Source organism: Physeter macrocephalus, chromosome 11 (genome assembly GCF_002837175.3).
Source record: "Physeter macrocephalus isolate SW-GA chromosome 11, ASM283717v5, whole genome shotgun sequence".
In the NCBI taxonomy this organism is placed as follows: Eukaryota; Metazoa; Chordata; class Mammalia; order Artiodactyla; family Physeteridae; genus Physeter; species Physeter macrocephalus.
This window is the reverse complement of record NC_041224.1, coordinates 103,963,065-103,989,835: the sequence shown is the minus strand read 5'-3', so window position 1 is coordinate 103,989,835 and position 26,771 is coordinate 103,963,065. Positions and strand designations below refer to the sequence as shown.

Genomic DNA, 26,771 nt, shown 5'->3' with positions numbered 1-26,771 from the left:
ACCTTGGACTTTATTCATTTCTTTTTAGGCATGTCCTGTTGTAGTACACATCAGATTGCCATATGGATCAGACTCATTCCGGCCATGTGCTATTCCAGTTACCATCTCAGGACTGTAAACCTTCTTCCCATGGCACTCCAACCTTGTTGGGTTGAATGTTCATGGCGACTTGAATAAGAGATTAGTTCACCGAGACCTTTTCCAGTATTCTACTCTGGAGAAGAACATGTTTATATGAAGGAGACGTGAACTTACATTTTAGCACTGGAAATGTTGATTGTAGCATCACAGACTTCTAGGACCCATGGACACCACTTTAATTCTTTCTCTTGCTTCAGGGCATCTCTGTTATCCACCACAGAGTTGGCTCCTAAGTTAAAAAAAATTATCTCCATTTCATGTCTTCATTTAGTAATGCATTCCAGATGAATATAGCAATATAACTCGAGCTTAATTTCTCTTTAGAATCATTTGACTGACACTGGCATCTGAAGGTCACTTAGGAGCCCGGCCTGTGTCAGGTACATTTCATTCTGAATCCATGTCTGGTCGTGAATGGAATGCACTTGGCCTTGTGTTGTCATCCTGATGAAAGGACTCCCTTTGTTGACCTTGACCTAAACGTTTGTTTTAATGTAAGAGGGGTAGCTGTCGTGAGATCTGATTGGGGCAGGCCAGCTGGCAGCCAGGCAGGGTCATACAGCATGTCAACCATGGTGAGGTGACCACGGTTGGGAGACTGTTCTTCAGCCTTCTGGTCATATATTCATCTTTGTCAGTGTGCAGAGGTAGGTGCACTAACTTGCACTTTAGTGCAAACTTACACGGAGCTGATGTATAAACCGGAAAGCTAGTGTATTCACTCAGAGAAGATCAGAGAATTTTCCACTGTGGTGACAAAAATGTTTATCATAGCTGTTCATTGTTATGTCCATGTCACTTGTCTCTACTTGGCATTAGGTATTTGCTTATGCCATTTTCCCTTTTGCTGGTCACCTTGAAAATAGTTTTGGATGTTTCAGCCCACAGTTACCTCCCACAGATGGATAATCCAGTTTTTACTTGTTCAGCTCTTACAAAGCAACCTTATTTTCTTCATTTGTAAGGTGGGCACTTCTCTGTTGTCCATTAGACACTGCCTATAATGTATATTCAAAGTGGAATTTGGGAGCTCAGTACCTCAAGGTCTTCACTGATAGCAAGTAGCAGAGCCAGTGCTTGTTCCTTTATGACATGTAGCATTTCTTTGCTCCGAATTTCTCTGATAATTAAGCATCATTTACCAATAACTGGGCTAATGTATCATATGTAAATGTCATTCAATAAGTGATTTTTGATTTTAATTTGATTTTAAAGAATAGACTAAACCTTAGACTAGATGAAATCAGAATGTCATGAATTCCGTTCCAGTGCATTTGGGCAAAACTTCTTCATTCTTCTTTCCCTCCATCCCTCCCTCAGTAAACATGTACTGAATGCCAGTTCTGTTTCAGACACTATGACTGCCACAACACATAAGATCCAGACTCTCACATTCTCAAGAGTTCACAGGATGGTGGGAGAGATGTACAAAGTATCACAAGATCACAGTATAGAGTTTCCTGTGAAATAACAGAGAGCACTTTATTGGCTCCTCCTGTAAAACTGAAGATGAGTCTTAGAGGATGAAATGGCGTTCGTCACATAGAGAAGGAGCTTTTCCAACTGAGGAAAGAAGACATGTGGAAAGAGGCACAGCTAGAGTATATACGTTACATGTGAATGTGGCTTGTTTCAGGGCAAAGTGCTGGAAAGGCAAGTAACATCCAGACCAGGAAGGGCCCTGAATATCATCAGACGAAATTTGAACATTATCCCATCAGTAACAGGGAGACAGAACTTCGCATTTAAAAGGGGCAGTGCTGTGATCTGATTTTGAGTGCAGAGATGTCTCTGAGGCCTTGGAAGACTGGCCCCCAAGCCCTTTCGTGCTCTGGCCACAGCCGTACCTCCTCCCTCACTTGGCTGTACTCCCTTCCTCTCTCCCTGCACTCTAGCCACAGTGGTCCTCTGGTTCCTTAAACAGGCCAAGTGCTTTCCTTCCTCTGTGTCTTTGAAGGCACAGCATGCTTTTCCACCCCACTCTTTATAGCTTGCTCCTTTTCTTTGCTGGGGTTCAGCCACGCACCTCAAAGAGGCCCTCCCAGATCCTCTTCCCTAATTTAAGTCGCCCTAAGTTAATTCTCTCATTTTCTGCACAGCAGCTCATATTTTATTTGTTCATCTACTTCTCACTTACATCCACCACCAGAATATAAGCTCCAAGATGGAGATTGTTCACTGTTGTGCTGGGCACCTAGGTGAGGGTCATCAAGGGTCTGTTGAATGAATAGACAAAAATAGTCCTGAAGGTGGCTAGATCTGTTAGAAAGGGGCGGTGATTGTTGACATAATAAATGACGAAGGCCAGAGCTAAGGTTGTGTCTGTGGAAATGTAGAGGAGACCATATACAAGGGATATTTGGAGAGAGGATTGCTACGGTTAGTCCCGTCAGATTCACACAGTGATGGAGAAGTCTTACATGTACCTTGGATTGCTGGTTTCAACAAGAATGTGAATAATGGTGCCAAAAACATAAAATGGAAATACAGGGGAGAAAGCATGGGTAGAAGCATAAAGGTCAATTCCATTTTGGATGATTTGAGTCTGAGATGACTGGTGACATTTCAGCAAAAGTTTTCAATGAGCATCTGAAAATTCTAGCCTGACGCTAAGTAGGTTGGGCTGGGTTAGAGATAGAACATCCCCCCAAAGGTAGCCACCCTCATCTGTTTCTCTCTGCCCAAATGTTGTGGAACATCTTGTGGGAGAAAGCCAAATCCCTGTACTGACTGAAGTTTAAAAGCACTGCATGACTAAAGGCAAGACCTTGGTTGTGGAGGAAGAATAGTTTCAGGACACTGATCATAATACCACTGCACTTGTATTTGGTCCGGGAGAGATTCCGAATAAGTGATTTACTTCTTGCTGGTTTTCCATCTGCTAAACTGGATTACTTACATTTAAAAGCATTTGGCATCCTTGGACACAGTGACTGCCTACATGATTGCAAATTAGTGTTTTCATTCCACGTTAGTGATTTCCTCTTATTCTTTTCCCAGGGGAGATGGAAAATTGCTGTTGACTATTCTTGATATAAACCTCCGTATGTATTGCAACAGAATAAGTGCCAGAAACCTCCTGGCATCTATTTGGAATTTCCCGTACACTCAGAATTCATATTTATAATATTTAATCTAACATGAAAATAAAGCATTTTTCACTTTAGTTCCTACTAGTCCAGAATCTCAGTTTGGGGGTTCAGCTGCATCAAAGACTATCTTTCTGTTTAGAAATCTCAAATCAAAATGTAAGAAGATTTCAGTTAGTTGTATGCCCAGAGTCTAAAACCTAGATCTGAGAATGCCCACTGGACTTTGCTCCCGTTTGCCTAACAGTTTCTGGAAATCTCTGTCAAGGTTTATGCCAATTGTCTAAAACATAATGAATTTCACCAGGCATCTGAAGTTCACCATGAATTGTCTAGGACTTTCCTGAGGAATATTCTAATTCTAGCCTGGAAGACCTATACTCAAAGACCAACATTTTTATCGTGCACCCCTGCCAGTAAAAAGTTTTAGAGCATGCTTCTCAAGATATGTTTTTAAGAACTTGTACATCATGTAAATGTGTGACAGAACTAATATTCACATTATAAAATGTATGCAAAGATATAAATTGAAAGGACATTAATACTTCTAAATATCTTACTGATTTTGATGGCTTTAAGTTCTCAACAGCTAATATCTCAAGGCTCAGTATATAAATAGGGTGAGGCTTATTATTAAAAATCGTGGACTTAAACCCACATTTCAAACAGTCTCTGGATAAATTCTATTATAATTTATGGAGGTCAACATCTTGCCCAATCCGATTCAACTGTCCTTGCTTCTGATTCATTCCACGACTGATGAAGAACTTGTACTAGCAATCAGAGCCTCTGCTCTGCCATTTTTCTTATCGTTGATGGATTACCTTCAGTCTGGGGTTTCTCTGCAGGAATCTTTTGAAGCCAACTTGTTTATTTTGTCAAGTTTAGTTAAAACCAGATTTTAGAATCAGAAAACGTTATTTAATTGCCCTCTCACCATCACCACCAAATCCCGGTATGTGTTGAAAGTAAAAGAACAAGTTGAGGAAGGCACGTGCGAAGGAGTTTACCCACCAAAGGTGACAGGTGGTCACGGCCTACCGTCATACCGAAGGAAGGCGCCAGGGTCAAGCAACTTATTAAGCACTGGCAGAGCTCAGTTTTTGGATGAATATAAACAGTAGTTCTAATGCTACTGTATTTCCTTTCCCAGCTTTCTCTTTCTCCCACCAAGTCTAAAACACCTGAGCAGCCAGGGTTCCCACCCACCTCTCTCTGAACCCCTGTGCATTCCTTCACTCTCAGAGCTGAATCCAGAAAGCAGAGGGTGGCATTTCTTTGTACTTTACCTTCAGGCAACTGGCTGAGACCATCCAATCTGCCTGGAATGTAATTTTGGCTTAAAAGAACCAGAACTAATGGAAGAACAGAAGCAGCTTAACCCAAACTGTTTCTCATTCCACTGCCCTACAGAGAATAGAGGGGACGAAGGAGGGGAAGTTCTGTGAATTCTTCGCCTGTGCCCTTCTTTGAGGTTTGAACCATGGACAATTTTAATTGCACCTATAAAATGGCACCTTGCGGCAGAGTACATGCCTGGACTTAGGCAAGAATTGGGATTTTTGCTTTATAAGATTGAGTGATTTGGAGCTTTGGGAACAGATTAGATGTGTCCCTTTTGGGATTGTCATTTCTTTTCACCTGCCAGCCAGCTCCTGTTTACTGTGTCATTTACACTTGCCTCCTGTTTCCATCAAAGCTCGAGTAAAGGTCTGTACCAACTAACAAGACACACTAGCAAGCATTTGGCAATGTAGATAAGATCGTAAAATATATTCCCTCTATAGTTGCTATTCTTTATGTGTCTGGAGGCAACTTTTGTTTGTGTTTCTTCATTCTCTGTGCCTTCGCTTCCCTTTTTAGTTGGTTCTGGCATGCAGTATAAAATTGCAATTATTAGTATCTTTTCAAGAAAATTGGACTTTATATTACTGTAGATTTTCTTCAAAGATAATGCCTTTTCAAGTTCCGGGTTTCTTTTTCCTTTTTTTTTTTTGTGGTATGCGGGCCTTCCCCTGCTGCGGCCTCTCCCATTGCGGAGCACAGGCTCCGGAGCGCAGGCCCAGCGGCCGTGGCTCACGGGCCCAGCAGCTCCACGGCACGTGGGATCCCCCCAGACCGGGGCGCGAACCCGGTTCCCCTGCATCGGCAGGAGGACGCGCAACCGCTGCGCCACCAGGGAAGCCCTCTTTTTCCTTTTTTTAGAAATTCTTTTTTGCCATGGGAACCACAGTATTGATAATTGTCAATAGCTGTGAATAGTTAACAACGATTGAAGTATATATTAAGATAGCATACTAGAATCGAATTAAGTATTAGCAATAATTAAATAATGGTGAGGTTATGGATTGTACAATACACAAATGACATTTTCGTGGCATGGGCTGTCTGTGGTTCCCACTGGGAGACTGCTGATTGATGTAAAAAGCACGTGATGCCATTCAGAGGCAAAGGTTTCTGTATGGACTGTTGTGGGTAGTTGGTTCACTGATTTTTTTTTTTAAGGTGGTGAGAATTTTAGGTGGAGTGAGTATTTCTAGTCTAACACTTATAAAGGCTAAAAGAAGTACAATCATAGTCCTGTCATTGGTTATGGAACTGAGCTTGGGAAATCATGCTTTGTGACTCCGTGCCTTAGTTTCATTACCTATAAAACTTGGGACAGCAGTAGCAGCCACCTCTTATGATTAAATGTAAAACACTTAGAGCAATGCCTGGCTCACAGGAAGCTCCCGATAAAGGCTAGCTACTACGTGATTAAGTATTCATCTCCAGTATGGTCTGCCTACTTTCCCACCCTCTGGTGGAGTGCACAGAGATGCCTTTAAGCTGCTTAATAATTGCTGCCCTCAGCATTTCATCTGGATACGTGCATGGAATGAGGCTTGGCCCATACCTGTGTCTGCACAGGTGTGCCTGGTGCCAGTCGGAGGAGGAACATGGTGGTCAGTAAGGAAAGAGTGAGGTGTATTGAGGAAGGGCTATAGGAGAGCTATGACCATCATGAAGAGACTTGGGTACAGAGCATTCAGCAGGGCAGGTCCTGTGCAGCTCTTGGCCTGGCCTCTGTGTGGTTCTTCTACCCTCTACACTCCTCTCTGCCCAGCCCCCTTCTTTTTACCTCTTGCCCAGTTTCATCACAAGCTTGGTCTTCATTCTCAGTGATGGCCTCGTTGTTGGGAGGTGAGGCTGTGGGGAGATATTCCTGCTCTGCCTTCCCTCAGCTTTCAGATTGTACCACAGCCTCCTTCCTTCCATGACCCCACATCCTTGCCTTTCTCTTGAGAGAGGTCAGAGGAGTTGGTTTGTAGCAGTTTTGAGGGGTAGATTACCTGAGAGTTTAAAAAACCCAAGGCCTGGGACTTCCATGGTGGTCCAGTGGTTAAGACTCCGTGCTCCCAATACAGGGGGCACGGGTTGATCCTATCCCTGGTTGGGGAACTAAGATCCTGCATGCCGCATGGTACGGCCAAAAAAAAAAGAAATAAAATAAAAAACCCAAGGCCTTCCATATTACTTTCCCCATTCCATTCTCTTTTCCTTACAAATTATTTATCAAGCCCGAAAAATATCAGTCATTTGGTTGAAACAGGTGAGTTTTATGTTGGCTACTTGGGGGCTAACAATGTTAACAAAATAATTTCTTTTTCTTTTTTTTCATAAACTTATTTATTTTATTTATTTATTTTTGGCTGCATTGGGTCTTCGTTGTTGCGTGCGGGCTTTCTCTGATTGCGGCGAGCGGGGGCTACTCTTCGTTGCGCTGCGCAGGCTTCTCATTGCGGTGGCTTCTTTTGTTGCAGAGCACGAGCTGTGAAGGCACGTGGGCTTCAGTAGTTGTGGCTCGCGGGCTGTAGAGCGCAGGCTCAGTAGTTGTAGCGCACAGGCTTAGTTGCTCCTCAGCATGTGGTATCTTCCCGGACCAGAGCTCGAACCCATGTCCCCTGCATTGGCAGGAGGATTCTTAACCACTGCACCACCAGGGAAGCCCTAACAAAATAATTTCTATTGATAATCCAGTAATCATCTTTGCTTTCTTGGGCTGAGAATAAATCTAGTCCATTTGCAAAGGATTTTTATACACCCACTTGTGAAGAGGTGTCATGTCAACTACTGAAGGACACAGAAAGAAGCATACCATGGGCTAATAGAGGCTGTTTTTAAAACCAACATCAGCCAAAGCCTGGTAAAGCAGCCATCTTTTGGTGACATCTTCCACACCTTGGATGACCAGGTTTACTTTGGCTAATCTAACAGACTAAGGAGTGTGCCTTTCCTACTTCAGTCTGCCATGTGTTTCTTGCCCAAAGATGCTCCTCTGTCAACAAGAACAGCGCCCTTAAGTAAGTACTTGTTTTATGCTAATTAGAAGTCCTTCAGAACAGCAAACGCTGTCCTGTGTTTATTTGGACGAGGTACACTTGGGGATAGAAAAGCGTTCAGGGTTAAAAATGGCTAGAGGGCTGCAAGAATTCTTGCCAGTTCTTTCTCCTTACCCTGGTCTTGTGAAAAGCTGTCTCCAAACCAGAGAGGGAATTTACCTATTGTGTAAGACCCTGACCTCGTGCCTGTGCCTTAAGCAGGCACATAGTTTTTATGTGCGCCTGTTAGTTTGAATTTGTGATACTGATCTGCTTTTTGTCCCTGCTGACGGTTATTATATCTTAATGGGCGAAACCCTACTCTAATGATCCTTGTGTATATAATTCTTGGAGTACAGAGCAGGCACCAGAGGACCACATAAAAACGTTTGCCTCAATTTCCCTGCAAAAAAGGAGCCCAGAAACCAGACTTGACCAAGTAACAGATTTTTAAAGGTAAAGGAACCCAATAAAATTACCAGCTTTTCACAGCGTGTGTCTACTTCCTTTCGACATATTGTGAAGTGTAGGTGAAATATGCTAACTGAACTGACAGTGGGAGTGAGCATAACTAAGCAGAGAGGGAGATAAAAGTAAAAGCCACCAGCCATGATTGATACCGCAGAAGCAATGAATTGTTGGGGGTCTCCCCTTTGTGGATTTGTCACTTCACCTTTCTGACACCACCTGCAGGAGTGTCGGTGTCATGAGCCCCGTACAGATGGAAGCAACAGCTAGAAGTACTTGGAATTACTGTATCAGGGCTTTGAGGCGCACTGGAGAATTGTGTAGGCTGGTATTTGCTTATTCAACTTTTACAGTAAAGAGGGTGTTTGTCTGTGAGTGTGTGTGAGAGAACGAGAAAGAGAGAGAGTGTGTGTTTACAAGTACAAAGTGGAGGGGGCTACCTGATCCTAGATAACTCCAAAAATATTTTAATAAAGGACTGATTTCTTTCTACAATGTAATCTTCAATTAACTAAATGGGTTCATGGGAGGCTTCTAAGTTTGATGGTGAGTGCCTTCAAGAATCAATTCAATTCTCGGGCTTCCGTGGTGGCGCAGTGGTTGAGAGTCCGCCTGCCGATGCAGGGGACGCGGGTTCGTGCCCCGGTCCGGGAAGATCCCACATGCCGCGGAGCGGCTGGGCCCGTGAGCCATGGCCGCTGAGCCTGCGCGTCTGGAGCCTGTGCTCCGCAGCGGGAGAGGCCACAGCGGTGAGAGGCCCGGCTTTGAGGCGCACTGGAGAATTGTGTAGGCTGGTATTTGCTTATTCAACTTTTACAGTAAAGAGGGTGTTTGTCTGTGAGTGTGTGTGAGAGAACGAGAAAGAGAGAGAGTGTGTGTTTACAAGTACAAAGTGGAGGGGGCTACCTGATCCTAGATAACTCCAAAAATATTTTAATAAAGGACTGATTTCTTTCTACAATGTAATCTTCAATTAACTAAATGGGTTCATGGGATGCTTCTAAGTTTGATGGTGAGTGCCTTCAAGAATCAATTCTCGGGCTTCCGTGGTGGCGCAGTGGTTGAGAGTCCGCCTGCCGATGCAGGGGACGCGGGTTCGATCCCTGGTCTGGGACGATCCCACATGCTGCAGAGCAGCTAAGCCCATGCGCCACAACTACTGAAGACTAGAGCCCATGCTCTGCAACAAGAGAAGCCACTGCAATGAAGAGTAGCCCCCGCTCACCACAACTAGAGAAAGCCTGCGCACAGCAATGAAGACCCAATGCAGCCAAAAATAAATAAATAAAATAAATTAATTAATTAAAAAAAAGAATCAATTCTCTAATACACTGTCCCGTATTTGGGGAATAGCATGCTCAGGTATGGATTCCGGCCCTATGTACGAACTTAAACTATTCATGGTGAATAGGAGGCAGGATTATGTACATGCAAGACAGCTCTCCTATGAGTCACAGGATTTAGGCTCTTTTTATGTTTCAACCCTTTGGCCAATAACCTAACCTTCCCTGGCCACCCTATAAGATAGAAATAATAGAAATCATTTAATTTCCTTAAGCTCTTGGGCTCAACCAGGTGATCTCTTCATAGTGCTGCTTCCACCACTGAGTTTTATTTTACTTTTAAGATCCTCGTGGAAGAGGAGAAATCTCAGTGGAATACTTGGCAGTTGGCCCTAAATTAATCTCTCGATCTACTTCTTCCTCTCCCCCATTCCTCCCCCAAGGACGAGATTGGAAGTGTAGCTCGGGGCTAGGAAAGGAATGGGCTTAAAAATCAGGCCAAGGCCTTAGGACTTCACCCAATATTTAAAGGAAAGACATCTGAGGTATTTTAAACATCAAGTAAAATTTTGAGACCTGTGTTTTAAAAAAAAAAAAAATAACTTGGGTGGTACGATGAAGCGTGGATTGGTGGGAAAGATGGAAATGAGAGGTAAAAATAGGTTAGCTTTATAAATGGGCTCGAAGGTTAGCTTTTTATATTTCCCTTGAGACATTCGATACATTATTTTTTGTAATTAGAGTTTTTGTGCATGTGAGTTTTCTATTAATGCTTCCTGAAGTTGGGTGTCGAGCAGGGTTTTGTAGGACCAAAAGGGTTTAAATTGCAACTGCTCCTATCTGAAACACTCCAGAATTCTAGAAAGTTTCATTTATAACACAAACTACTCAGTAATGGCAGTCTTCTTTCTCTGATTCTTTCCAGATGTTAAAGGAGATAAGGCATTAACAAGCATTAAAACACATCCACAGTGTGTATATTTAACATCACAATAGTCAGTTTGTAGGTACCATTCTGATTTCACACCATGCTTTATACGCTGGGCCAAGCATACATCTTAACCTCACTTAATGTTTTCAGTAAGTGAAATTAGACCCATTCTATGGATATGCTGAGGTTCATAGAGCTGAACCTGCCAGGATCACGTAGTAAATTTTGCTCCCTCCACAGCAGTCATGTCGGTCTTTTTCTGAACCTTGAGCTTGTTCCTTCATCAGGATTAGAAATATTCTTCTGCAGTTACCTCTCCCTGGAAGGCTTTTCTCCCAGACACTCACAGAACTGACCTGCTCAGCTCTTAGCTTAAAAATGTCACCTCTTCAAAGAAGCCTTCATCCATTAACCTCTGTCATGTTGCTCATTTTTCTGCTTTCTTCATATCATTATCTGTAACTGTTTATTTGTTTATTTTCTGTCCCCTAAGGTGGAGTATAAATCTCATGAGATCAAGTGCTTTGACCATCTCAGACACACATTTGATTTGTGTAATCACAGCATTTTAGAACCGTTTCTAGTACTTGGTGCGCGTTCAACAAGCATTTATTCAAGGGATGGGTGAATGAACGAATGAATGTTGCCAGAGCCCATGCTTGTTCTCCAGTCCCATCCTCCCTACATGTTTCCCTCTGCTTCCTAGCATACTGCAGGGGAATTGGCTGAGGGTATAACCCATCAAACTGTGTATCTGGGACCCAGACTGATTAACTTCTGAAACTCAAATATTTACTCACTAGGAAAGGAAGCCAAGAGATCATTCTCTTTCCCATTAGGTAAAATTACTTGATTATGTGTAAGCTTGCAGTTCATGTGCAGTACCTAGTTTAGGAGTGAACGTTTCTGATAAATTATTTTTAGAATTCTACCTTTTCTTATCGCATTCCTGTTGGCTGATTTTTATAGGAGATTATTAGAATTTACATAAACTAGACATTGTTCCTGGCCATTTTTTTTTTTTTTTAAAGCATCAGACATTGAAAAATGCCTGGTCCATCTAATAAGTTAGTGAATTCATATTATCCCCACACACAGCGTTCCTGGGAGGGTAAATTCTTGCCTTCTTTCCTCAAATGACATTTTTCTTTCGTGGTTTCAGATTGGACTTTTCAGAAGGGTAATTTTCCTTTGTCTTGGTGGAATCTGAGACGACTGACTTTGTCACTAGCATATTAACCTCCTCTTTTCTCACTACCCCACGTAGCTGAGGAATAGCTTGATGATTAATTCCTCTAAGTTAGGGAAGGTGGCATATGAAGGAATTTTAAGTACATTTCTCGGTGTTCTGTGAAGTTACATGATCCTAGCTCCGTTAATTAAGTTTATTAAAATTGTATAAAGGGGTTCATGTGATTCTAAACCACAGAAGAAGCAAAACAATTTGAAAGCAACCTGCCCTTTACCTTGATCCCTACCTTCTCCAAAAACCGTGGTGTAGTGCCAATGAACAGAACAGTGGTTGACGAGCAGAATTTTAAGGCATTCTAAATATTACTGGTTGGTTTAATAAAATTAATTAGCCTGCCACGGGGAAAATTTACTAGCGTGCTGGTTAATTTCACAATGTAAAGTCAGAGAAGGGAGGTGGGGTTGAGGGAACAAACCTTATTAGTTTTGAATAATTATTTAAAGATGTGGAGCTGCCTATTTCAAGCACTTTGATTGCCAAATCCATTAAGGCTTTAAAATCTCAATGTTTGTATGCTGGTATATATGGGAAGGAATCTCTCTAGATGAAATCACAGGCATATTAGTTAAGAGCTAAATAACTTATTTAACATACAGAACAGCAAGTAGGATCCAAATAAAACCATGGGAATGAGAACTTGCCTTAAGACTGGCTCATGGGAGGTTTCCATAATCTTAATTTGCCATTGATGCAATTATTGCTTTTTCTTGTCTCTTTAATCCAAACAAGATGTTTGCAGCGGCCATGGAAAGGTGCCTGAAATCACATGCCTGAATTCATTTAATTTGCCAACATCGTCTATTTTTCTCTTTCTCTTCCTGGTAACGGGCAAGAGTCAGTTCTGGTGCATCAGGTACTAAATCTCTTCAATTACCAGCCGGGAAGAAAGATTTAACCTTGTGTTTCAAACCTACAAACTGATTTAGTTTTAAAGCACAAACACTTCTCCTGTGGAGCCTAAATTAAACTGCAGAAAGGATGCAGAGCTTGAGGAATTAAACCAGGCAGGGCCAAGGCTCAGGCCAGTGATCGGAACCATTTCGGTTTCTTTCACGGGGGCCCCTGGTGCAAAAGGAAAGGGAGCGGGAACGAGCTGAAAGACAACCTGTGTGAGAGGGGGCAATGTTATATTGATTGGAAGCTAGACATGGAGTAAATGTGAGTGCAGGGGAGTCCAGTCTAACCTCTTACCCTTTTCCTTTTTCTCTTTGGGGGCTCGGCAGCCATTTTTAACGTGGATGATTCTGTGGTTGATCTGGAAACCCTGGCGGCCTTATATGAAAACGTGAGTATCAAACACCTACAGAGCCAGAGTTGCCAGATTTTTGTATCTTAACTGACTTAAAAAAAAGTTAATGTCTAGAAAATGGTTATATGTGACTCCTTCCGCCTGAAAAGTCACTGAGCCATTCATGTTCTTTGGCAGTGGGAATTGTGACATTGCATGGAAGAGATTAAGGCACAGAAATGCAAGCTCAAATGAGAGTGGGCATATGAGGAAAGCACTAGGTTCTTGAGCGCCCACTGTGGTATCTGGGTTAGTAGATTTCTTTTGCAAGGGAGGGCAGTTCTGTGCTGTGGAACCCAGCCCAGCCCTGTGGCTTGCAATCAGAGTGCATGAAGCTAAGTTACCAGCTTAACACTGGTGTACACCAGTGTCATCCTCTGAGGAATGGGGATGCTGTTACCAGCTTGGATGATTACTTTTAGCCCAAGTGAGCTGACGGCATTGATCGTGGGAAATAGTAGAGGATGGTGGGTGGGTGTTTTGGATGGAGAGTGAGATACTTTCAGGTTTGAGGTCGAGCTCTACCATTTACTGCTGAGTGGTCTCAGGCCAGTTAAATTCCTTAAACCTGTTTATCAGTACAATAGGGATTATAATGGGCTCGACATGATTTTTGTGAGTATTAAAAGAGAATTCAGTATATGCAGCAGTAGCAGTGTATTTTGAAAATAAACAGCGCTGTACACATATATGGTCTTCAAATGTGGATTATATGTGGAGATAACCAGCATAATTGTCAGGCTTTCTTGAGAAGATGACACAGGAGAGTCACAATTCCCATAATTGTTAACTGTTCGGGTTCGCTGACTCTGTTAGGATTTGAAAACATAGACTGAAACAGAGTCTCTTTACTGAAGTAATGCTGGTTCCCAGGAAGCTACCCGGAGCTCTATAGCATGATGCTATGATTACCGAGCTCAAAAAACGATTTCATTTCAATACTTAGGTCCCCTGGGACCTTAAGTGTCTCAGAGAAAATTTCCATAGTGTGATAATCCAGCCTAGCAGGATTGCCAATTCCCTTCACATTTCTACATCCTTTGTGTATATCAGGAACTGTTTGGTACGACTGGATGGGAACTTCCCATGTTTCTATCAGGAAGGCTTTCGTTAATAAAGAAGGTGCACAAATCCTAGGCCATCGGGAGCTAATGGCACATTTGTTGAATACCTGGAGGGCATCATGGTATTGTGGAAGAAAGGTGTTCCAAGTCAGGCTCTCTGCCGGGTACTTAGTGTAAGCCTCGGTGGAGTCATCTTTAAAACGAGGATGCGCTACTTGATGTCGGAGGACTTTGTAAAAGGCAAAGTGCCTTCTAGGATGCTTTTAGTTGTTACCTCGGGCTCAGGACTGTGCACATGATTGGTACTTGTTAGCTTACAGTAGAGGTAAGCTACATACAACTGACATAGTTGCGCAAACGGAGAAAGTATGGGACTAAATGCCAAAATCAGTGGTGCAGATAACGAATGCTTAGAAAATTCAGAAAGAGAGAACCTGCTGACCAGAAATTGAAAAATCAGGAGCCTACATAAGTTAGGAGGGCTGTTCGGTTCTGAGGATGAAGAAGGCAAATGCTAAGGACAACTTGACCCTTATCCTATCTTACAGGGAAGGACACAGGGGATTCATAGGGTAGCAATCAAATGTCCTGGCTTCTGTGTCCAGCTAAGGTCACTTGTTATGACCATTCAGTTTAGCCAGTAATTCCCAAACATTAGCATGCCTCAGAATCACCTGGAGGGCTTGCTGAGCCCTCCCTCTGGAGTGTCTTATACCCGGGGTAGGGCCAACAATGGGCATTTCTAACTAGCGACAGCTGGCGCTGATGTTGCTAGCCCAGAGACCACACCCTGAGCCACACTGCTTTAGACAGATTCTCACTGCTCACTTTGTGTGTGTGTTTTGTTTCCATTTCAACACAGAGAGCCCAAGAGGATGAACTCGTTAAAATAAGAAAGTATTATGAGACATCCAAAGAGGAAGAATTGAAGCTGCTGGATAAACCTGAGCAGTAAGGATGCTTAAACACTTTTCTGTTAACAAAAGGAGAAGGGCCGTCCCTGTCTTCCTGCCTCCTGGCTCCGAATAACCAAATCTCAACCGTGCCAAGCTAAGTCACAGCAGCGTCATTCCTGGGACCTCCTGCATGCAGCAGAATATGACCTGACTGCCGGGAAAGGCAGCCGGGAGACTTGTGCTGCTGGATATCATGTCTCAACACCCCCACCCCACCCCTCATGGCTCCCCTTTTCTTGTCCTAGCAACTTGTTAATTCCTCCTAGACTAAACATTCTGGCCCAAAGGGTAACTGAGGGAAGGGAGAGGTTACTGCTCTGTTTAAGGTTCTGCTGATGCCGTTAAAAGGGATGATGTCAGAGTCACAGAATTCAACTTGATTTTCCTAAATATTGTATCCAGTCAATGTAGGCTGAATGTGCCAGCTTTCTCCCCAAATTCTCTACCTGCTGTGCCCAATTTCGATGTGACTTTTTCATCCTCCCTTTGCATGTGCTTGTGCTCCTCTCCAGTCACTATCTGGAGGTGTCTGCTCTCTAGCTTGGGGTGTTCCACACTCTTTGAAAGCCCAGAACTCTAGTGCATAACTGAGTGACTCTTGTCCTTGGCTGGGCTCTTGGGGTCTACAAACCATGGATAACCTTCTGGGGCTCTGCAGCCCTAAGGACTCTGTGAGAATGTGGGATGGGTCCCGAGTGGACAGAGGGCTGCTTAGCTTGCGGCTACCTTGAGTGCTTCCTGCCCAATGCAGGCTGTGCTTCTCAGCCTGGAGATGAGGCAAGGAATAGGAAACAAAGAGGAAATTGACTGGGTTTAGGGTAACAAGTCAGCCCCAGAGACATTCAAGGGTCAGTCGCTTATACTGAAACCTTCACACCTTGCCCTTGGTTCCTCTAAAATGCCCCACTCCCCTTGGAAGCCGGGGTATTCAGGTCCAGAAAAAACATCTTTCAGTGACTGGGTGAGGAATTTCTCGGTTTACTCAGTAATTGACAAACTTTTATGATAATTTGGGGACCCTGAGATGACTGGCTGTCACATGGAGCATATGCCAGGGCTCTCCCCACAACACACACCCAAAGTTAGTTCATGAAGCCTAGGAATATTGTGAATCAATGCAGATGGGCTCTCCCCTGCCCTTCTGTTCCATCGACTTGAGACCCCCGTCCTTACCAACCCCCATCCCGACCCATCCCGTGGTCCACTCCCAAGTCTTGTCTCCTAATATAATAAATTCATTCCCACTAAGGTGCTGACGACCGAAAATGAAGTGACTAATAATGGGATATTTAGACACAAGGCCATGAGGAGTATTTGAGAACTGTCTTAGTCAGTTTGGGCTGCTATAACAAAGTATCCTAAACTGGGTGACTTATCAACAGCAGAATTTTATTTCTCACAGTTCCTGAGGCTGGAAGTCTGAGATCCAGGTGCCAGCATGGTTAGGTTCTGGTGAGCACCCTCTTCCAGGCTGCAGACTGCCAACTTCCCTTTGTATCTTCACATGGCAGAGAGCAGGGAGGGGAAGCAAGTGCTTGTGTCTCTTCTCCGAAGGGCACTAACCCCACTCGTGAGGGGCTCAACCCTCATGACCTAATTACTTCCTAAAGGCCCTACTTCTTATTACCATCACTTTGGGGGTTAGGATTTCAACTTAGGGATTTGTGGGGGGGGGGGAACACAAACATTCAGTCCATAACAGGGACAAGAGGGCCTATCAAGCATTTGGGTAATGCCAACTATGCCATGTTAAGCAATGATACTCCAAGCCCAGAGTTGGTAAACTTTTCCTATAAAGGACCCGGTAGTAAGTACTTTAGGCTTTGTGAGCCATTACAATCTGCTGGAACTACTCAAGTCAACCGTTGTTGTGCAGAAGCAAGCACAGACAATACATAAACAAATGGGCATGGCTGTGCGCCAATAACAGTTTATTTATGGACGCTGAAATTTGAATGTCATATCATTTTACATGTCACAAAATATTATCCTGGTTAATATTTGATTAATATTAATTAATATTAATGTTTAAATGGTTGATTTTTTTTCAACCATTTAAAAATGTGAAAACCATTCTTAGCTGATGGGCCATACAAAAACAAATGATGGGCTGAATTTGGCCTGGGGACTGTAATTCACCAACCCCTGCTCTAAACTATGGAATGGCCCACTTGGTAAAATGAACCGTGGGTCCCTGCTCCTGGAAGGGTTCCCCTTTTCCTTCCTGTGTTAATGCCTTTCTAGCATTATTTTTCGAGGTTAATTGCCAGGACACAGGATAATGGCAGCAGGTAATTAACAGATGACTTATTAAAGTTCTCCTGCTTTCTCTACTGATGATCTGGATGGAAGAGTGTTTTTAAAGTTTGTAAATGGTCATTGTAAGGGCTTCTTGAACATGCTAAGCTCTCAGTGACAGCAGAGAAGATGGTCATGTTGTCCTGGTGATATGCTTGGGCTCAGCTGCTAGAAGGTGAGGCCTAGAGAGGTAGGGCCTCCAGGACTGAGTGATTTTCACCTTTACTCCTGACCTCCTGCACAGTGTAGCATTTGTTAGATTCATGCCAGGGTCTGATTTTCTGGCAACTGATTAGCCATTAGTTCCAAGTGAGTTGACTATAAGCATGTTTTGCATACTGGAAAATAAGAATCACATATAGTTTCAGCATTGCAGTTTCTTGAGATTACTGTGGTGCCCAGGCTTTAAATCAGAGCCTGAAGAGGCTGCCCTCCTCACTCACCTCATCAGCTTTCTTGCGCCGCAGGGCCAGATTTAGGAAGCCATTTCCCACAGAGGTGTCATCTGCTTGGGACCAGGCTGTCTGAGAACCACTCCCTTCAGCAATGGTCCTCAACTCTGTTCACACGCTCCTTGGGATGGTGGTGAGGCGAGGGGAGGCTGTACTGGGTTTGATTAGGGCTGATGTGTGCTTTTTGTCGCCTAAGGTGAGGACACCATATACAGCCTATTGGGATGCTCCACTGAGGCCCACAGCTGCCTTGGGATCCCCCAAAAGAAGACATATTGACGTTGAAACAAGGCTCTGTTAGCGTCCTTCTCTATGGAGGAACATAGGTTACAGCATGCACAGACACCTGAAATGATATCATTCAGGGCTTTGAGGAATGATAAACCACATGTTAGTCCCTTGAAAACAGTGGGCCCGTTGCATCAATCCACCTGACAGCCGAGTTGCTGTGGACGTGTGACCCACGTACTGTGAGGTACAGAATGCTTCTGCTATGTACCGGCTGTAGTTACAGTCCATCCTAGGAAGATCAGCCTGCCTTAAGGAAAAGAGAGGAAGGTCCCTGGTCAGTGGATCTTTGGGGGTATTTAGTCCTTTCTATCTCTGGCCCTAGGGTATAAAGTTAGACTAGTCCAAAAGGAAATCAGGCCCTAAATATTCATAAGTACCATGGCCTAATAATGCCCAAGACCCTCTCCTTGGGGATGTGTAAAAGAGTGCTTACCCCTGCCCTTATGGGTAGAGTATAAAACCCACATGTGGGGGCTTCCCTGGTGGCGCAGTGGTTGAGAATCCGCCTGCCGATGCAGGGGACGCGGGTTCGTGCCCCGGTCCGGGAGGATCCCACGTGCCGCGGAGCGGCTGGGCCCGTGAGCCGTGGCCGCTGAGCCTGCGCGTCCGGAGCCTGTCCTCCGCAACGGGAGAGGCCACGGCAGAGGGAGGCCCGCATACCACACACACACAAAAAAAAAACAAAACAAAAAACCCACATGTGGGAGATAAGATATTAGACACTTCATAGCCTTTGAGGTAACCTGTACTTCTGGTACTTTCTCAGATAAATGGGACATGGTGCTTTCTCGAGACTTTGTTTTTCCCAAATTTGCTTCTCTAGTATTTTGTATCTTCACCTTCTACCAGGTGACCAGGCCCCAGACCCACCAGTCATCCTGGACTCTTCTCAGCATCCCGTGGGATGGGTCAGCTACATTGGGTCTGGCAGCCTCAGTCGCTTTCTCGCCATTCACCCCTCAGCATCCACACTGCAGGCCCTCTCTCGTTCCCCCTTAGAATATTCCAGCTGCTCCCGGCCTCAGATCTGCCATCACTTCCGATCGATCAGCCGAGCCATTGCAAGGGCGATTTTCTAAAACAAAAAGCTGAAAGTTTCACTCCTCTGTTTAAAACCCTTCATTCATTCAGAAAAAGCTTGAACTCTTTATTTTAGAACACAAAGCCCCATTTTAGCTTCTTCTCACCTTTCCCCATGAATGTCATTCAGCCTGTCCAGGCTCTCGCTGGCAGTTTCTTACGTGTGTCCTGCACAAGGACCAGAGGGCTCCCGGAAACCTTGGCTGACATGGTCCCTCCAGGGCTCTGACTCTGATGCCCTGCGTATGGCTTCCATAGCTCCTATTTTAGGCCCCATCACCGAGAGCACTCACCACACTCGTGGTAGCTGTGGATTTATTTCTCAGGTGATCAAGAAGGAATTGTGTTTAAGTTAAATTCTGTCCTCAGGTCTTAGCATGGTGCCTGACACACTGTAAATGCTTCATACACATCTAAAGACACTAAAATTCTTGGTGACTGATGCTCTGGTATTTTTGGTGACACATTCCCTACAGTTCTATCCAAAAGTATTGTGAAATTTCTGAATTTCCCTCCCCCTTCCAACTCTGGATATGTGCTTCGGCCCCTTCTCCATACACAGAACATTGGGTCTTTAAGATTCTCTGAGAGCCTTCCTAGCGCAAGCCCTAGTTCCAGTAAAGCTTTGATCCCAGGGAACCTTGTAGTTCTATTTTACTCTTTTTTCTGGGTAACACAAATTGCTTGAACCTATGGGCTCGTCTCCTCATGTTGGTCCTAAACCTCCTTTTTTTGGAGTTGAGTTATAAGTAATTGTTTTATAGAGCATTTCCGTCTTCTCATCTAAGACCTTGCTGGTAAGCTGGGGTGTTGATCTGTATATTCTCTCCATCAACTCTTCACTCACTGTGTTCATTTAAACGAGGAAGTGTTACCCACTCAGGGATCTGGGTCCTACTTAGGGAATAGTGTTTCATGGTTGCATTTGGAAAGGGAGAAATGCAGGGTGCTACACTTGAGGTAGCTCTCAGCAGCATCTGAATAAGTAAAAGTTCCCAAGACTCACTACAGGACCAAATGCCTCCAGTCCCACAAGCTTTTTACCGCTCATGTTTGTGAGAACTGGTGATACCCCTGATTTCAGTCATAAATGAATCAGTGGTTTAATACTAATTTTACAAAGAAACAATTCACATATAGAGTGTAATTTTTTCATCTTGTCCTAATTCAGAATTCCTTTGGGTTTCCACTTTTATATCCCATCACATGGTTTTCATAATAATCAGAGTTACAGAACCTTAAAGCAAAGGTATATTTTCTTTTATGGGCATTCTTTGCTTCCTCTCAGTGTCATTTAGGGGGAAAAAAAAAAAGGATTATGACCTGGTTGTAGGATAAATAAGAAAAACAGCTGATTATTAGAATTTTATTAAAACCCAAGTGTCCCTAAAAGAGGCACAGAGTATTAGCTAAGTAAATGTCTTTGGTTACGGAGAGAAGGGGGCTCCAGCTTTGCTCCTAGGTAAAAGCATTCTTGGTAAGAGGTTACAAAATAGCAAGGTAATGATGTTATGGTTTGACCGAGACTTTCAGAACTATCAGTTAATCATCGTTTCAACCCCCAAATGGATTTAAAAGCTTTTAGTGGATTCTCTCCTTTTCTAAATTCATGCCCAACTCTTTCCATCCATTTTAGTGTAGATCCCTACCTCGGGTGGTTGGCCTAGAGGATATGTAGCTCTTCCAACTTAATTTTGCAAAGGGCACCAGTGCCCAGCTGCTCAGACAGTGAGCTTCTGTGTGTAGGTCAGTACTCACCTTTAGCTTTTAAGATCTGTCTTGCCATAGTTTTTAAGAAACTTTAGATTGTGCCCACTTAATGAGTGCCTCCTTTGTTCCAAGCATGGAGCTATGCAGTCCTGTCTGTGTAGGTAAGTTGTTGTGGAAAAGTAAACAAATACCTGCAGAATAGAATCATTATAGATTATTATAATTGTTTGAACAACAACAACAAAAATAGTAATCTAACTTCAGAACAAGATTATTTTTTCACTTGTCTATAGACATTTGCCTCAAGTCTTCCCCTTACTTAGCCTGTGTTAATACACCATTAGAGAATGCTGCATTATAAAGGGAGTCTATTGTGTATTTTTTTTTTTTTTCCAAACACTAAAGATTAATGCTTTCCATTTCGGTTTAGTCTTACTTGGGAGCAAGAGACAGATAGCTTCACATGGTTCAGTATACTTGCATTAACTTTCTGTTCTTAATTTATACATCATATGTTTGCTCACCATTATAGAAACCCATTTTATTTTTTTTTAATTTTTAAAATTTTTTATACAATTTTTAAAGGTTATTTTTCATTTACAGGTATTACAAAATGTTGGCTATATCCCCTGCGTTGTACAATATATCTTTGAGCCTATCTTATACTCAATAGTTTGTACCTTCCACTTCCCTACCCTTATATGGCCCCTCCCGCCATGACTGGTAACCACTAATTCTCTGTATCTGTGAGTCTGCTTCTTTTTTGTTACATTCACTATTTTGGTGTATTTTTTAGATTCCACATATAAGTGATTCATACAGTATTTGTCTTTGTCTGACTTATTTCACTTAGCCTAATGCCCTCCAAGTCCATCCATGTTGCTGCAAATAGCAAAATTTCATTCTTTTTTATGGCTGAGTAGTATTCCATTGTGTGTGTATAAGTATGTGTGTGTATGAATATATACATATACCACATCTTCTTTATCCACTCATCTGTCAATGGGTGCTTAGGTTGCTTCCATATCTTAGCAGTTGTAAATAATGCTGCTGTGACTGTTGGGGTGCATGTATCTTTCCAAATTAGTGTTTTTGTCTTTTTTGGATTTTGTTTTTTTTTTTTTTTTTTTGGAGTGGAGTTGCTGGGTCATATAGTAGCTCTATATTTAGTTTTTTTTTTGAGAAACCTCCGTACTGTTTTCCACAGTGGCTGCACCCATTTACATTCCCACCAACAGTGTACGAGGGTTCCCTTTTCTCCACATCCTCGCCAACATTTGTTATTTGTGTTCTTTTTAATGATAGCCATTCTGACAGGTGTGAGGTGATATATGGAAACCCATTTTTAAAAGTGGCTTTGTTGTCAACAGTAGAGCACATACCCTTGGAGTCCCCTGAGTGTGCCTGTTTGATGCCTTTTATAATTGTTCAATTAACATTGTCAAACAAGGAATGCTCTCATGATGAATCTCTTTCTGCTGTCTTTTAATTTTCCTTGTGATTATATGTGAAGTCAGATGATTCATTCTTAATTTTTACAGATTTTTACACGAGTTAGCCCAGATCCCTAATTTTGCTGAACGTGCCCAGTGTATAATCTTCAGATCTGTCTTTTCTGAGGGCATTACTGCTGTGCATCGAAAGGTAGAGATCATCACACGAGCTTCTAAGGTATGTTTGCTGTCCAATTCAAAGATAGCTTTGCCCTCCTTGGGGGTAAAGGAGGGAGTGGGGAGTGGGAAAGATCAACTCGAGTCCCTTTGCAGAAATATTGTGGACTTAAGATTGTGTGTTTTCCTGAGTATGACTGTGACGATTATCCCGTGTGAGCGTGCATGCAGGTGAGTGAGTAAGAAAGAAGGAGATGCAGATTGACAGAGGAGAAAGAGGGAGAAAAAAATGACACTTTTACAGATTTCTTCTCACGTATTCCAAATACCTCCCAATGTACATTCTGGCCACTTAAAACCAACCTAAATAGTATAGTGTGTTTTCCATTCTGACTGTCTAGATTGCAAAAAGAGATTTGCCTTAGACCAATGCATTGGATCATCTGAAATGTGTTTACATAGTAAAATAAAAATATTCTAGAGACTTGATAAATGAAATCAATGATTGTGATAATGAGTGATGGGCTGATAAGTTTTTGTTGGCTTTACCACACTGGTGTTCGTTATAAAGTTAAATTTCTTTTTTTTTTTTTGCCTCTCACGGTTGTGGCCTCTCCCGTCGCGGAGCGCAGGCTCAGCGGCCATGGCTCACGGGCCCAGCCGCTTTGCGGCATGCGGGAACCCCCCAGACCGGGACACGAACCCGCGTCCCCTGCATCGGCAGGCGGACTCTCAACCACTGCGCCACCAGGGAAGCCCTAAAGTTAAATTCTTGAACGTGGCTTTTTCTCCCAATGACGCACATCCTTCACCACATGATGATCCTCCACAAATACTGTAATGTTTAGTTGCTTATCTGAAGGCATGGGGTTTTTTCCTTCTAAAATATAAAAGATTTCACTAAAGAAAGCATAAATATTACCAAGGTATATAATATGCACCCTCTAATAACACCCTACAAGGCAGGAGCAGAGGTCGTCCTAGAGCTGCACCTGGTTTTCTTTCTTACCCTAAAATAAAAGAAAATAAAGTCGACTAAAACTGTAGAGAAGGGGAAAAGTATCAATTTGAAAATTTGCGCTTGGAGCAAAAGAACGAGAGAGAGAGGAAAAACAAATGAGATGGGGAGCTGAAGAAAACCCCAAGCAGGTTGAAATTAATAGACAAATAGTAAAAGTTAATAGACAAATCAGCAAACACTTAATAAACATAGCCTATGACCTTGAAATACATTATTGTATTCACCTATGAGGATTCTGTAGTTCACCTCTGAGGATTATTTCCAGGGATAAGGAAGTATAGGCTTGCTATTGTATCTACCCTACATTTAACTGTGCTGTTTATATAGATACATAGTCCAAAACCAGATCCTCAAATGATCTTAAACCCCTTCCTACTTAGAAGCCGTCCAATACAAAGCCTAACTGTAACAACTATCTTTTTTCAATTTCTAAATCCTTTAAAATAAGTATTTAAAAAGTAAAACTGGCTCAAATAGAAATACAAAAACTAATATTTAATATTCAGTATTAGAACATGCGCAGTTTGTAATTCATTGAAAGGATGAAAAAATGATGGCTGTTAACATATTTTTTAAGACACTTATGGCTTAGTGAAGTGTATTTTCCATTTCACCAACTATAAATCCAGTTGGCAACAGGCCAGCAAACAGCCTATCAAGTGCTCAGTGAATATTTGTTGTTGAATGAACATAAGTGCGTTTGGAGTTCAGCCGCATAATAATTGGCATTTGCCTTCCCAGGGCTTGCTGCAAATGAAGAGTGTGAAGGATATTTTGGCTCTCATTCTGGCTTTTGGAAACTATATGAATGGAGGAAATAGGACTCGGGGACAAGCAGACGGGTATAGCTTAGAAATTCTGCCCAAACTCAAGGACGTCAAAAGTCGGGTATTTATTTATTTTTCATAACGGAGGTCTGTGATCTGTCATTATTTTCCTTGTATACCTTCAGTTTAAAAAAAAAAAAAAGTGTTCCTGGTTGTTCCGTTCATCTCTATCCTCCCCCTAACAGTACATTTTTTTCTTTGCTTTCTTTTGAATAAAGACAGGGTTTTCATGCTTCATCTTCTTTTGATGACAAAATCCCCAACATTCATTTGCTCGAAAGCACACAGTTAGATGTTGAACTGCCGTGAGAGAATAAAGCAGATAGCGTACAGTATTAGCCATAGCACAAGGCTTGAGTCTGCTTGAATTTGGTGTTAGCTACTTGTAATTTACTCACTCCTAAGTAGAGAGCAATGCTGACTCACCAAGGGAGCTGAGCAGTTTGAATTATTCTCTGGTCCACAACAATTGGGCTGGGGGTCTACTGTCAAACCCTCTGAGCCTGATTATCACTTGGCTCCACACCCTGCAGAGCTACCTCTTTAGAAACAACCAGCCCATATCTAGGCGTCCCCTGGGGGGGCAGGGGGAGTGGAGGGAGGGGAAACACACAGGCAAATTAGAATTAGACCCACGTGAACAAGACACAAAGGCTGCCTTGTGGGAGGGCCTGCTCTCCCCTGGAGTCCCAGGGTCATAAAGTGGCAGGGTGTTCCTTTTAAGCCGCCTTGATTGTTTTTCACGCCAGTAAGAACACACATTTTTTGAAAGGTGGGAAGGGAGGGATGGTCTTCTGTTCTACTCTCTGGTTCCCTTTAGCAACTCCCCTACCCCCTCCCTTCTTGGCTTTATGCCTGAAAGTATTGAGACAGTCTTTTGGTTGGCTGGTGCTTGTCTTAGCCATTACCTCAGAGGGCCTTATGGATTACCTCTTGGGGTTCCCCCCCCATCAAGGAACAGTGTAGTGTCATTTCTTTGTGTAGATGCCATAAAAATGAATGGGACAAGGAGGAAAGAGGACAGTCTCGCCAGTCTCAAACAAAATTAGGACCAGGTATCACAAATTAAAGGTATTAGAGTTACAGAGTGAGATTTCAGCTCTTTGACTATCTAATATGGCAGAGTCTCATGTGAATGATATTCATTTAAACTTCTCTTTTAAACCTAGGATAATGGGATTAATCTGGTGGACTACGTTGTGAAATATTACCTGCGTTACTATGATCAGGTAAGAAATAGCGTTATGTGGAAAACTACACTAATGGGGTTTCAGCTCCTGCACATTGCTGGCATTCAGAAATTGGATGCTGGATGGATGGATGAATTTCAAGTCCAACATAGAATTTGAGAGCTCTCCAGCTTCCTTGGTTTACAGATGGGAACACTGGAGCCAAGAGAGTTTAGTTGACTCTTGTAAAGAGAAGCATTATTCAGTGGCACAAATCTACTGACTCTTAATCCACTGTATAACACAGCTTCAAAGAGACCCCCAGTCATCTCAGTGCCTTCTGACCAGATTGTGAGGGTCTCTGTGAAACCCATATCCATTCAGTAACTGGTTATATTTGAAACTAGATTCTGGGATGCAGACCAAAATTTAGGAACTTAAGATGCAATAATACCCAATACTTTATCAGCAGTGTTCATCTGTGAACAAGTTAAAGACGTGGAATTTGAAATCCATCTGCTCTGCTTAGATTACATCGGGCCATTAGAAATAAAAATTTCTGTGAGAATCCACCTGAGCGCAATTTTCTGGTTTTATTCCTTCTCATTAAATCGAGAACAAGGAGTCCTAGCTTTGAGAAGAAAGAGGTACTATTGTAAGTTGTTGAGAAACCTAGCAGTCAATAAATGGAAAAAGTCTCAGGGAAATGTTGTCAGGAGTCCCGCTTAACTATCCACAGAAGCAGAGTTTTTCCTAGGTACCAAGGGAAGAAAAGTAAAGATTCCAGGGCCTCGTTTTCAAAAGGCCTACAGTTTCATGCAGAAGACAAGTTAAGCACTGATCAAGTCTTTAGTCATCTCTCCTACCCTCCTGGTGGGTTTATCTAACTGTTGTCAATGTATCTACCACCAGGTTTATTATTCCCCTGTATATAGATATCATTGAGCAATTACCTAGCTTCCCGGCATTGCTCCTTGAGGTCCAGAACTCTTTGTTGTCTCTTTTTTCATGTTTGTAATGTAGGTGCTTGATAAATACTTGCTGAGTTGAATGTACTGTAAATATCCACAAGCATGTAATAAGTAGCATCTGTAACAAACAAGATGCAACGAGGCGAGAGCTATTTTATGGTAGAGCAGGGTAGGTGTGTTGAGCTTCAGGCAATATGTGTGCACCCAAAGTTCTGACAGCAGGTACCAGGGTGGCAGAAGAGTTATCCAGAAGGATCTTGAGGTGACAGTTCAAATTCAAGGCTGGCATGAGCAGATTTACTCATAGTCTCTGCCTCAACCATCCTTCCTACACAGAGGCACTGTGTAGGAAGGATGAAATTTGCCGATGGAGATTGACTCCTATTGAAGAGAGCTGAACCCAGTGGAATCGACTTCACAGAGGGAAATCTTAAAGTAAGATTAATTTCAAACACGGGATGGTCCAGTTAAGGAAAAATAAGAAGTCAACATTTGTGTGGTGCTCTCCC

The 26,771-nt window shown here is 42.8% G+C and overlaps 1 protein-coding gene across 1 annotated transcript in view; it reads left to right on the top strand.

Moving 5' to 3' along the window:
- FMN1 (formin 1) overlaps nucleotides 1–26,771 on the top strand; it is a 321,102-nt gene that overhangs the window by 125,671 nt on the left and 168,660 nt on the right. Inside the window, 5 exon segments of the mRNA XM_024133632.2 lie at nucleotides 12,749–12,810; nucleotides 14,740–14,828; nucleotides 22,206–22,335; nucleotides 24,037–24,183; nucleotides 25,292–25,351. Coding sequence (XP_023989400.1) covers nucleotides 12,749–12,810; nucleotides 14,740–14,828; nucleotides 22,206–22,335; nucleotides 24,037–24,183; nucleotides 25,292–25,351 — 488 coding nt within the window.